The sequence below is a fragment of the Equus przewalskii genome, chromosome 14 (assembly GCF_037783145.1).
Source record: "Equus przewalskii isolate Varuska chromosome 14, EquPr2, whole genome shotgun sequence".
Taxonomy (NCBI): Eukaryota; Metazoa; Chordata; class Mammalia; order Perissodactyla; family Equidae; genus Equus; species Equus przewalskii.
In genome coordinates this window covers 55,297,835-55,311,038 of record NC_091844.1, presented here as the reverse complement: position 1 = coordinate 55,311,038, position 13,204 = coordinate 55,297,835, and the positions used below count along the sequence as shown (strand labels likewise).

General features: G+C 37.3%; 1 protein-coding gene across 16 annotated transcripts in view; it reads left to right on the top strand.

Moving 5' to 3' along the window:
- MTA3 (metastasis associated 1 family member 3) overlaps positions 1-13,204 on the top strand; it is a 187,320-nt gene that overhangs the window by 81,465 nt on the left and 92,651 nt on the right. For all 16 annotated transcript variants that reach the window (XM_070574017.1, XM_070574014.1, XM_070574016.1 and 13 more), the window contains one exon: positions 2,562-2,688. In XM_070574017.1, the coding sequence (XP_070430118.1) occupies positions 2,562-2,688 (127 nt within the window). The remainder of the gene's footprint in view (positions 1-2,561; positions 2,689-13,204) is intronic.

Genomic DNA, 13,204 nt, shown 5'->3' with positions numbered 1-13,204 from the left:
GGTAGAGAAAATGCAGTAAATAATTTGGTGTCAGTCTCTTCTATCACTGTATACAGTATGGGACTTCTACTTTAATAACTCTTAGGTAGCAAATTTGATGTTCCATCACACTTGGTGAAATGTAACTATGTTTTGATGATAGTTATATTTGGTCTTTTAAAATTTTCCTTGTCTAAATCCCACTTTTTGCCATTGTGGTGGTTTAATGTTTTTACGATGTTACTGCCATGGGAGTCATTCCTATTCAGAAGCCAATGTAAATTTATGAAAATATATAAATAAAATTTAACTAGTAAATTTTAAAAAATGGGTTTCAGATGCTGTTGCTGTAATTTCTGCCTTTGGTTAGGTTGGACTTCAGAGATTTTAGTCCTTTTCACACGATACCAAGGGGTTGCATGAGAAAATAAGATTTGCTGCTTTTACCATTATTTGTTGAGCTTGTTGCTGTTTTAGCTCTATAGGGTACGCATTAAAATTCAGTTAGCTGTGTTTTATAGAACAACATTTTATCAAATCCTAATTAGGTAAAGAGTATAATTTTGTTTGTGATATTTCCTGGTGCTAATAGTGCCAAAGCAGCAATAACTTGATTGATCTCCACTGATGAAATGTTGTTAGACTTGCAAGTAAATGGCTCTTTTAGTGCTGTATTTCTGTTTGAATAGTTCATTATAAAGAACAGCCAAAGAATTTTAAATCATGTTATACTGTTTTTGAGCTAGGTGAGTCTTTTTCTACATCAGTTTCTAAATTACTTTTTACAGGTTCATTTTCAATTCATAGTTTTTACAAGTTTGTAGAAAAGCCCATTCATTAGCATCATGCAATTCAAAAGAACTGCTACAATGAAAGGATTTATTTGATAAAATCTCTTTTGTGGTCTGGGTCCATAAATAAGAAATTTATGAGAATTATGAGGAACAAAAATGTGTTGCTGTCTGTGTGTTGCCAATCAGTGTCCAAAAATTAAGGCCTCCGAGGCCTGACCTTGGGCTCTACCTGCTGTGTGAAAGAGCCAGCCACCCCTTCCCCACCTTGTAGTGGTCTCACCTCTGAGTTCTCACTGCTGCCGCTATCCTGGAGCCGCAAAAAATGGTCCAGGTAAGGCTGCAGGGGATCTCTGAGCCTCTAGAGGTATTATAGTTTTAAAAATTTTGTATCTGAAATTAATTGGAATTACATCTGTACATGACATTTGGTCATTTTTTTCCTTTAAAAAGATTAAAAACAGTGTTAAAAACAATCTCATGTCGAACTCCGTCTCCTGTCTTCCATCCCTTCCTTCTAACCCTGCTTCCCAAAGGCGAACACTTTGAATTGTTTGTTTTTAGTAACTTTTTTGTTCACTGCTTGTCTCCAGCACCTTGAACAGTGCCTGTTTGGGTGCCTAATGAATTTTGGTGAGTTAATGAAAGGTTGTCTTTGCTCTGTTTACAGACTTGATAAATAATGTACTATGTGATTCTAGGTTGAACTTTTTCTCTTGGATAGCATTGCTCTACCATCTTAGCATACAGTGTTGCTAGTCATTGGTGATTCCACTCTGATTCTAGTTTCTTTGCACGTGACCTGTGTTTCCTTTCTGTAAAGTTTTGTGGCCTTCTCATATGAGCACTTAAAAAAATTAAGTATGCTGGGTGTTCCATCTGGACTCTCATCTTGCTCAGTAAGGGGAAATTTTCTCGAGTCATTTCTTTGCCACGTCTTTCCTCACCCCTTTTCCCCTCCAAAAGAGGTAAAGAAATCTGCTCTATTGTTTCTTTCCAGAACCTTCTTTACTGGGATGTTGGACTTCATGAATTGTTCCTTAAGTGTTTTATCTTTTGGTTTTCCATTATGTATCTCATTGTCTTAGTGTTCTGATTTCTGGGAGGCTTCCTTAGCATTACCTTCTTATCCTTCTATTAGTTTTTTATTTGTGTTAGCAAATTTGAAATGTGTTATCCTATTTCTTGTTTTCTGATTATTCTCTTTTTAAATAGAGTATTCTGGGATTCACTTGCTGTGTGGTAGATAGACTTTCAACCCTTTCCTCCTGTTTTTTAGCTCTCGTCCCACTCCTCTTTCTCACAGTCCTTGCTGTCTCAAGGGCTAGGTCAGAACAAGCTTTGTGCCTGCTGCCTTCTCCATGCATCTGTCTCTATGCACAGAGATTGTCACTTCCTTCTGTCAGCTAAGTGTTTGCTTTTTTTTTTTTCTTTTGATCTGCTTTCCATCCTCTTAAACTTTTTTGGTTGAAAATCTTTCTTCCATTGTTGCTTCCGTTTTCATTGTCACTGAGATGTTAATACATTTTAATTGCCGTTTTGGTGTGATTTTTATGGGGGTAGAGGCAATATATGCATGTGTTCCATCTGCCATTTTTAAATTGGAGTACTTCTTCCTTTGAGGCCCTGGTAACTTAATTTTATGATTGTAATTCAAATGACAAGTTAAATACGTAAATTTAAAATCAATTGCTTTGAAGAAAACATTGAATGAAAGGTTGATTGACCTATCTTAATATCCAGATGGATAGTGTGCTTTGTAATAATGAATTCTTTGAATTTTATTTGTAGAAGAAATTGAGGAAGAATCTGAAACAACAGTTGAGGCTGACTTGACTGATAAACAGAAACATCAGTTGAAACACAGGGAACTCTTTTTATCACGCCAGTATGAATCTCTGCCTGCAACACATATCAGGTAAGAACTTTTTGGAAGTTGATCTGAAGTACCCAGTAATATTGGACAATTAAAAAAAACCCAAATCAACTTTCTTTGAAGCATTTTTCAAACTCTCCTCACGATCTTGCTCAAATTAGTTTACTAAAGGCTTCATAATGGAATCTTATCTTGGAAACATAGTGTGTATTAGCATATTAAAACCCTGCAGATGTTCTACAGTAAACTTGCCATTTTAACTTTGTTTTTATCCAGACTTTCCCAATTTATTTAAGTCTCTATTAAGCAGGACAATGTCCAGCAGACACCATTTTGAGAAAATGCCGATCTTCTCCAGATTCCTAGAACATGTCAGAGTCATTAGAATCCAAGAACTAGAACCAAGATCTGGTTCCCAGGCAGTGACTGTTGACCTTGTGGAGTATATGGCTTTTTATTTTCTTTTGAGAACCTCTGGGATGAAAATATTATATTCTTTATTATTCACTGGTTAGCATCTGTCTGTGCTAGGGATGGAATGCAAAAGTGAAAAAATCTAGTCCCTGGTTTGTAGTTTTGCAGTTTGTGGAGGGATGGTGGTGGTCTTTTATGATCTGCTGGTAGTGGTAGAATTTAAGCATAAATACAATTGAGCTGTTTCTTAGCACAGTCTTTAGTAGGTGCATCTTGAAGGTATAACAAAATGTTTGAACTCAAAAGACAGGCAGTTAGTGATCCTTAGGGTCAGGAAAACTTGAGAAGGAGTTGGCGTTTACTCACCCTTTGAGAGACTGTGAGGCATGTTTCAGGTAGAGGAAACAGGTGAGCATGGGTGTGTGCAGGACCAGCATGTGTGCCGGGTGGGGGGCGGGAGGGAATGCGGTGTTCTTGTCCCCTTGGGTTAAAGAAATCCCTTAAGCTTTTGTTGACAATCTTTACTTATTTTATTTAGGTCTCTACTAGTCATGATTGTCTTAAAAACTGTTCATATACGGAAATAAAATGTATTAACTTATTTAAGAAATTGGCCCCTCTTCTTTAGCCCCCAGTGTTGGTATTGAATCCAAGTCAGTCTTTATTGGGCTCAGACAGGTTTGGAGACTTCATAAAGCTCTGATTCGGTCCTTGTAACGCACACACACACACACCCCCCTTTCTCTCTCTCTCGCTCCATCTCTCTCCTGGGACCTTTGTGCATACTTATCTTTTCAGAAATGAACACAGATCTTCTCAGGTAGGAAGTGTATGACAAAGATACTGGAATTTCATTTTCTCCAAATCTTTTCAGAAATAACTTAGTCCCTCTCCATAGTTAACATCATATCATTGATTTATTTAGGTTTTTTAGGGGGTACTGTTTAGATTGGCTAGAGTTAGTATATTCCATGTGACTTAGGTCCTTTCCTGGAAAAGATAATCAGGCCAGGTAATGTGGGAACGGTCATTTTACCTACCAGTAGGGGTATTTCAAGAAGTAGGAAAGTAGGTCAATTTTTGCTTAGAGAGATAGAACATGAAAACATATTTTGTAATTTTCCTAAGGATGTATGTAACTAATAAATGCTGAAGAGCCGTATGCGTTTATTATTTAATTGTAAGAAGCTAGAATATGAAGATTCATTTTAAGCTCAAGAAGTTATGTGGCTAGTCATAAGAATCTTGCCAGAAAAGCATCTGACAAATGGTTTTAAAAATGTATCCAAAACACGCAAGTATATTTTTAATTTACCCTCCTGATAGCTTGGAATCTGTTTACAAGTAGTGTTGGTTTCCTTTAACAGATTGCTTGGAATGGAAAAACTAGTGGTTTTTCATCTTCCATAAGGACTGAGAGAGTATATTGAAATATAATTATCAAGACACCCCTGTGTTGAACATAGAAATTACATAGAACACATGATCGTTCAATCACTGTTGAACATATTTCCTGAGTGTGTTTTAGATTAGGGAGCTTATTAAGTGCTTGATAAATAAGACTAGGTCTCCAGCTTGTAAACTCAAGGAGTTTACTGGGTGGTAATTCTTTTGAATTATGATGAAGAGAAACAGACATTTGAGACTTTAGTTTTGTTTTTTTCTTTTCCAAGTTGAGAGGGAGTAGCACAGAGCCATGTTTTCTCATCTGTGGCTCTCATTTCAAACAGCTGAATGGGGTTAGGGGCAGTCTCTGGCCAGAGCGTGGAGCCTGCTAACCAGCCCTCATGCTGGTGTAGAACAAGTGCACGTTGGAGTGATCTTGACATTTTGCTAGTGTTGAAGTCATGCCCTATCTATTTCTGCTATAATAGGAGAAAATTACTGAAGCCCCATTGTTCTTTGGCAGCAAAGAGGGGTAATTTGGTGAATACTGGCTTTTTATTCTCAGGGACATTATCAAGTGCCCAGAATTCCCTTGGTGCTGTGTGGAACATAGGAGAAAACCTGAGTGAGGCGTTGCTGAGGTCCTTTGTAGTTTGTGAGCTATAATATTCACTGGATGCTGTAAGGTTCTCAGAGGGACAGGGAGGGAACTCTTTGTTCCTTCTCATTACGCTGGAAGAGAGAGAGTGAACAGGACTGGCACGTTCTGGATGGAGTTAGTGACTCACCTCTTGTTTATGAGATAGATAGGATTTGAACATTCAGAATGCCTTTGGAACATTACTTTTAGGGGGAAGGGGAGAGGCAGCATGCTTCTTGCACAGTGCTCAAGGTCATTAATAGTAGATTATTATTATATAGAGCTGCATACACTATAAAGCACCATAAAATTTATTGTTATGCCAGCTACTAGACCTGTTACCTGTATATATAAGACTGTATTCAATCTTCTGTATAGCCCATGTTTATTGAACTTGGCTTTTAAAAATTCTGACATTTATTGAACCTTTATGATAGGTGCTATTCCGGTTGCTTTACATGTTACTTTATTTAATCCTTACAATGACTTTATAAAGTAGGTCCTGTTATTATCCCCATTTTACAGATGAGGAGACTAAATCACAAAAAGATTAATAAGTAACTTGTCAGTCTCGCAGTTTTTAAATGGCAGATTCAGAAATTGAACCCAGACTGCCTGGCTGTAGATATATAGGATTATGATGTGTATGACTGTAAATGTTGAAAAGCATCAGAGACAGAAAGAAAGCAGTTTAATAACTTGTTGAATAGGTAGGCTCTTTGATTTTCTACTTTTTCACACAATTTTTCTATTTAGATGCTCAAGTCAAGTGGGCAGAATTAAATTAAAAACTGAGTTAGGCATGTAAACTGTACTGTTATACTAAAAGATGATGTTACAGTGCTAGATATGCAGTAGCAACTGTGAACTGCCTACTTGATTGGCTGTCTCAGTTTGTGGATATGTCTTGTATATGGTTCAGTGTCAGTTTTTCCACATCTTGAACACACAAAGCTTGGTTTCTTAAAAGCTGCTAATTACAGCATTGTACGTGTAATGATTAATGCCTTTTCCCAGCCTCTGGTGCAGCTAGTCATATTTTACAAAGAGCCAGTCCTTTCCTGCCTGCCAACCTTGGGGTCTGGATCACAGCCTTTGAAGTTAGGCTTCATTGTGTCTTAAAAGCATTTCCTTAGGTACCTGTTGATTATTGGTCTCAATTTGTCCTACGTTAAGGGCTTTTGGACCTAATGATTTGTTCTAAGTTTGTCTTGTTATGAGGAGTGAGTGGTGGTAGAGAAACCATTATATCCATGCCAGTAGACATGACCCTCGTTCAGAGCATCGCTGGTGAGGATTCTGTCTACCTCGTTGCTTCACCTTGACTGTACTTTTCAAAAAGCCCAGAGAGAGCCAGCTCTGATGGCCTAGTGGTTCAAGTTTGGCGTGCTCCGTTTCAGCCATGCTGCGGTGGCGGCTCACATGGAAGAACTGGAAGAACTTCTAACTAGAATAAGCAACTATGTGCTGGGCGTTGGGGATGGGAGCTTGGCAACAGATGTTAGCTCAGGGCAAATCTTTCCCCAGCAGAAAAAAACAACAACAAACAAACTGGTTGAAATTTCAGTCCTTTAAAAAAAAAAAAGGTCCAGAGAAGCTATTCCAGAACTAAATTTGATGTCAGTAGTAGGGTAGGTCTTGAAAGCATAGGTGCACATAGTATACAATCAGTCTCTTAATGGCAGGGTGCTTTAGCGAAAGCCTTACATTCTTTTTCTTTTAAGCAGTTTTTGGGTTAGGTTTCCAGAATATAAACATCATCATAATCATCATTATTTTGCTATATAGAAGACTGACTACAACCATAAATTGTGAACTTTTCTTGGTTTAAGTGGTGCCACGTTGCTTCTGCATGGTCTCCTCACCTTCAAAACAGGGAGCTTTCTTAATTCAGTTGAAAACGTATCTTGAGCAGCTGATAAAAATCTCGGGGCTTATGTGTAATTTGTCTGGATTGTTCTGTTCAGACATCGTCTTAGAGGGTAGGATTCTTGAAGGTTGGTATCTTTTTTTCTTTTCTCATGCCTGCTTTGGAGCACAGTGCACAATAGTCAGAATTTTAAGCTTTCATAGTTTGCATTTAATTTTGCTTTTGTTCTTTTAGGAAATGAAACTCATCAACAGATAATAGAATAATCTCTTCTCAATTACTACGGACCTTAAATGAAATTTCAGATGGTGCCTTTCTCTTTTCATGAGAATTAAAGATTGGAATATGTGGAATCACAGGTTGCTCAGTATTCTAAGGGAGAGTGAGTTACTCAGAGTCAACATCAAGCTTTCACATGGAGAGCTAGGCTAGAAAACCATTTTTGTGTACTTATTATTTGTCACCAAACAGAATGAATTTATGAGCACTATTTAGCAACCGTGAGAAAGGAAGAAATGGAAAAGTTTTTAGCCAACAAGAGTTATCTGGGGGATGGAATACTATAGTTCTTGTCTTTTTTTCTTTTCTTTAAAGATTTGTATTTTTCCTTTTTCTCCCCAAAGCCCCCTGGTACATAGTTGTATATTTTTAGTTGTGGGTCCTTCTAGTTGTGGCATGTGGGATGCCACCTCAGCATGGCTTGATGAGCGGTGCCATGTCTGCACACAGAATCCAAACCAGCGAAACCCTGGGCCGCCGAAGCAGAGCCCACAAACTTAACCACTCGCCCACTGGGCCGGCCCCTAGTTCTTGTCCTGATACCAAGTGTTGGCAAGGGTATGGAAATACTTTTCTGCACTGGAGTGTTAGTATAATAAGAAAAACCAGTCAAATTACAATGTTTGCATATCCTATTACCCAGCAATTCTGTTTTTTGGATTTGTAACTATCAGAAGTTCTCATGCAAGTTTGTAGAGATATATATACTGATATGTTTATTGCAGATTGGTTTTATTTTATTTTTTTTAGTGATTTTTACTTTGTGAATAAATGAGATCATTTTCATTAATAAGCATGGATCTGCATCACAAATGTAAATCGGAACTTGGTATTTGATAGATATCAGAATTGTTTTAATATCAAAATGCAAGTAACTTTCATCTTTATGCTTTTCTGTATTTCCGATTTTTCTGAAATGAAAACACATTAGATATATAATGGGTAAAAGTGTTGATTTAAAATTTGCACACTTTATACATTAGATAGAGAGGGAATATCCCATTTTGCATTCATTTTTATCCCCTTCTTTGCCTGACAACATGACTAGTTCTGATGAAGCCAGTATAGATGGAAACCAACTGAAAACTCCTGTTTATCCTCCCTTCCCCAGTAGTAAAGTAGTAACATTAACTACTATTACCATTTGATAGCAGACCTGTTTCTAATTTAGGCATACATTTTTCAGGTATTTTTGTTGCAAAATGCTAAATTTCCTTCAAGAATTATTCTGTCAGTTTATATTCCCAACACAATGCCCATTTTGCTGTTCCCTCGACATTACTGCATATTAAAATTTTAAAATAAACTGTTTATTTTCTGATAATGAAAGAATTATAATTTATTGTTGAAGTGTGGAAAATACAGAAAGAGATGCACACTCTCTCTGTCACACATACGTAAGCACACACCCCTGTAATTCCTTCCCCTCGCAGCCTTGACATTTTGGTGTATCATTAATGCATCTTTCCTTCGTTGGGTTTTGGCTGCACATTGCCGGAATTTATCTGCAAGGGTAGAGGAGCTGTGTTATTCGTGTGTAGCTTCCTTTCTTGTGAAGTAGTGCTTATTCTTCAGAAGTGAGCTATTGTCGTCTTTGCTCTTTTTGGATTGGTTGGTTTGTTTTTAAATATGTGAGAAATACGGTTGGAAAATGAATAATGGAGCAGCAGGAAGAGGGGAGGATGTTTAAATAAAAACTGGAAAAATTCCATTCTTGAGAAGTTAACAGACGGGCCGATAGGTTTGATATATATGAAGAAGCAGAATGAAACTAGAGTAAGAACACTTTGTTACTCAGAAAGAGTGCTCATTCAAAAATGAATCCAAGTGTCACTGTCTTGGAAAAGGCAAAGATTTCTGAAGATTATGAAGGTATTCTCCTATGTTTTTTTCTTGAAGTTTTGTTTCACTTTTTGTATTTGTCTGTTTTTATGTATATGGTGTAAAGAGGGGTCAATTAGAAAACTAAGTTTAAAAAGATAGCATTTACAATATCATCAAAAAACACCAAATACCTAGGAATAAATCTAAGGAAAGACGTGAAAAAAAGAGAAAGATGCGTAAAAACTCTGCGTAGAAACTAGAAAGTATTGCTGAGGGAATTAAAGACTTAAGTAAATGCAGGATAAGTAAATGCATGACAGTCTGTCAGTTTTCCCAGATTCGTCTGAAGATTCAATACAATTTCAAAGAAAAGCTCAGCATGGTTGTGTGTGTGTGTATAAATATAAATATGTAAACTGAGACGCACATTCCAAAATTTATGGGAATGGAAAGGACCGAAAACCGAAAACGAGAAGTTTCCAAAACATAGTTCATGTGGTCCCGAGTGTCCCTCTGTACCTTTTCAGGGGCTTCGGGAGATCAAAACTATTTCCATAAGAGTGAAAGATCATAAGATCGGCCTTTTCCCTGTAAAAAAAGCAAAAAGCATGTACAAAAGCAGTGGTGGGTAGACTGCTGGCAGCTTAGCACGAATCAAGTCAGTGGCACCAAACTGTGCTATAGTTGTCACTGTATTCTTCACCTCTGTGCATTTGCAATAATAAAAAAAAAACACTACAAGTTTCACTTACGAATATTCTTGACAAACAGTACAATTTATTAATTTTGATAAATCTTGACCCTTCTTGTCTTTTTTAAAAAATGGAGATAAATTCTACAACATCAAATTAACCCTTTTACTGTGTACAGGGTACAATTCACTGGTACTCCAGTACATTGACAGTGTTGTGTAGCCATTACCTTTACATTGTTTCAAGAGATTACACGTCTTTTTAATGTTCTATGTGGTAAAATGGGAAGTATACATAAATCATGGTTGCTGCATGTGGAAGTGAGATGGTCGTCTTGAGGAAAAACCTCATGGGCTTGTTTGAACTGTGAACTGAACTAGTTGCCTTTTTTGTGGAATACCATTTTTACTTGAAATAACCACTGAAAGACAAACTATGGTTATTTAGACATGAGTATTTGGTGGATGTCTTTTGAAAATGAAGTGAACTTGTTACGTGAAGATCTAGTTGTTTATTAAGCCAGACATTAAAGAGATTTGCAAAAATATAAAACAGTGCTACTGTTCCCATTAATTTGGAAAATATTGTAATTATTCCTAACAAATATTTGCTAATATGTAATGTTTATTTTTATTTTAATTACTAAATGTTTACGTTTTTAAAAAATTTTAATTTCTGACATGGTAAATATTGATGGATATAACCCACAAAGGCAAAAGTTTGGGAGCCAGGCAAGTGGCCTAGTGGTTGAGTTCATGTGCTCTGCTTCAGTGACCCGGGGTTTGCAGGTTTGATTCCCAGCCACAGACCTGCACAGCACTCATCAAGCCATGCTGTGGAGGCATCCCACGTACAAAACAGAGGAAGATTGGCCCGAATGTTAGCTCAGGGACAATCTTCCTCAAGAAAAGAATACAAAAATAAAGGTTGGGGAGGATTGACAGCAGATGTTAGCTCAGGGCTAATCTTCTCACCAAAGAAAACAGGCAAAAGTTCTTTGAGGTCCTCAGTCATCTTTAGGAATGTAAGAGATCATGAGACCAAAAAGTTTCAGAATCATTGCCAAAGTCAGTCTTGAAGAACAAAAATATTAGAGGCTTATATTTTTAGATAGTGAGACACTTTGTAGAGTTACAATAATTAAGGTAGGGTGGTATTAGTAACTGGGTTGAGAAATAAACCAGTAGAATAGAATAGAAAAGCCAGAACAGACCCACATGTATAATACAAGTTGATATTTGCTGGAGGCATCCCTGCAGTGTAGTGGGCACAGGGTGGTCTTTTCAGGAAATGGTGTCAAGTCAGTTGGATTTGGCTGATTGTATCACTGTGGTGCCCTTTACCATGTTCCTCTCTCCCTATGTTTCCTGTCAGTTGGTAATTAGATACATAGGGTGCGGTTCAGTTGTGTGTGTGTGTGTGTGTGTGGGAAAGAGGGAACTGCAAAAGACAAGAACTTCTTCATAGGTGGTACCGTATATCAGGAAGTGTATAATATCTTTTTTCTGGATGTTACCGGCATTTGATGATTATTGCCTAGAGATCCATTAATTCATAGTTACAGAGTGGTGATATTCTAATTACGCTGTTCCTTCTTCATATACTAGTTGGAAGACTTCTGTGTTTTTTGGTTCTGTTCTTAATTTTAGGGGTTTTTTTCCCGTTTTATTGAAAAATAATTGACATACCTAATTTTAGTTTTATGTTTTACTCTGTAATACCTTAACAGCAGAGGTTCTCAACTTTATCAGACTCAACCACTCCTTTACGTATATATATATATATATTTTAAAGATTGGCACCTGAGCTAACAACTGTTGCCAATCTTCTTTTTTTTTTTTTTCCTGCTTTTTCTCCCCAAGTCCCCCCAGAAAATAGTTATATATTTTAGTTGTGGATCCTTCTAGTTGTGGCATGTGGGATACCGCCTCAGCGTGGCCTGACGAGTGGTGCCATGTCTGCGCCCAGGATCTGAACCAGTGAAACCCTGGGCCACCGAAGTGGAGCGCACGAACTTAACCACTTGGCCACGGGGCCGGTCCCTCCTTTACATATTTTGAAATACTTCCTATATTATTCTGAAATGAAATTCATAGATAATTTAATACTATACATGTGATATGTAGTTTGGCTTGGTATTAAATTTTGGGTTGAAAATGATTTCCCTTGAAACTTTGAAGGAATCATCTCATTGTCCTCAAAGATTGTCGCTGAACAGTAGTTTATGTCACATAGATTCTCCATACTTTGCATATTCCCTGTTTTTTTTTTCTCTCGTTAATCTTAGAATTCTCTTATCCATTATATCTTGAAATTTCACAGTGGGTTCTCAATGGGGAGGATATTTGGTAGACCATTTTAATTTGAAGAAACCTGTCTTCCTTTATAGCTGGGAATTTTTCCCCTAATATTTCATATTTTTTTCCTCTCTGTATAGTACTTCTATTGCTTTTATGTTAGATCTTCTGGATTGCTCGTCTTTGTTTCCTGTCTTTTGTCATGTTTTCCGTTTTTGTTTCTTTGTTTGGTTCTGAGCTAAATCTTTGACTTTTATCTTCCAGCCTATCTAGTGATATTTTAATTTTGCCAACCACATTTAAAAATTTCAGAGGATCTTTTTGTCTTCCAAATGTTTCTTTTTTGGTGCATCCTATTTTTGTTTCATTAATGCAGTATCCTCAAACTTTTTAAAAAGTTCTCTTTTCTTACTTAAATCACCTCTGTTTCCTCCAGCTTCAGTTTTTGATTTTTGATTTTTTGCATTTATTTTTTGTGCTGTAGACTTTCTTCCAATATTAGATGATTCTTAGCTGTCTTTCCTTTTTAAAACCAAGGGAATAGCAAGGCTGACCAGGACTTCCATTATGTGGCCAGACTTTGCTGGTAGGCGTCCCAGTAGGAGGTGGAGCTGGCTTTTCCAGGTCCTAATCTTTTTTATTTTTTTTTTTCTTTCTACTTTTTCTCCCCAATCCCCCCAGGACATAGTTATACACTTAGTTGTGGGTCCTTATAGTTGTAGCATGTGGGATACCGTCTCAGCATGGCTTGATGAGCGGTGCCATGTCTGCGCCCAGGATCTGAACCGGTGAAACCCTGGGCTGCCAAAGTGGAGCGCGCAAACTTAACCACTTGGCCACGGGGCCGGACCCTACAGGTCCTAATCTTAAGACTGGAAATTCTTTAAGGCTCTGCTAAGGTAAACCAGTTCCATTTTCCTCAGCATCAGCTCTCTTTATGCATCTTTTCGGCTTTGTCTCTTATTATTTTCTCTTACTCGATTCTACTAGCTAAAACCACCAATGCCATGTTTAATTGTAATGCGTATAGTGGGGATTTGTGCCTTGTTCTAATCTTAGTGAAACTATCTTTAGTGTTTCTCTGTTAAATGAAGTAAATGCTCATCTTGGACTTTGGTTTGCCCTGCTAAGTCTCTCTTATCTGTCTCTGTCTTCT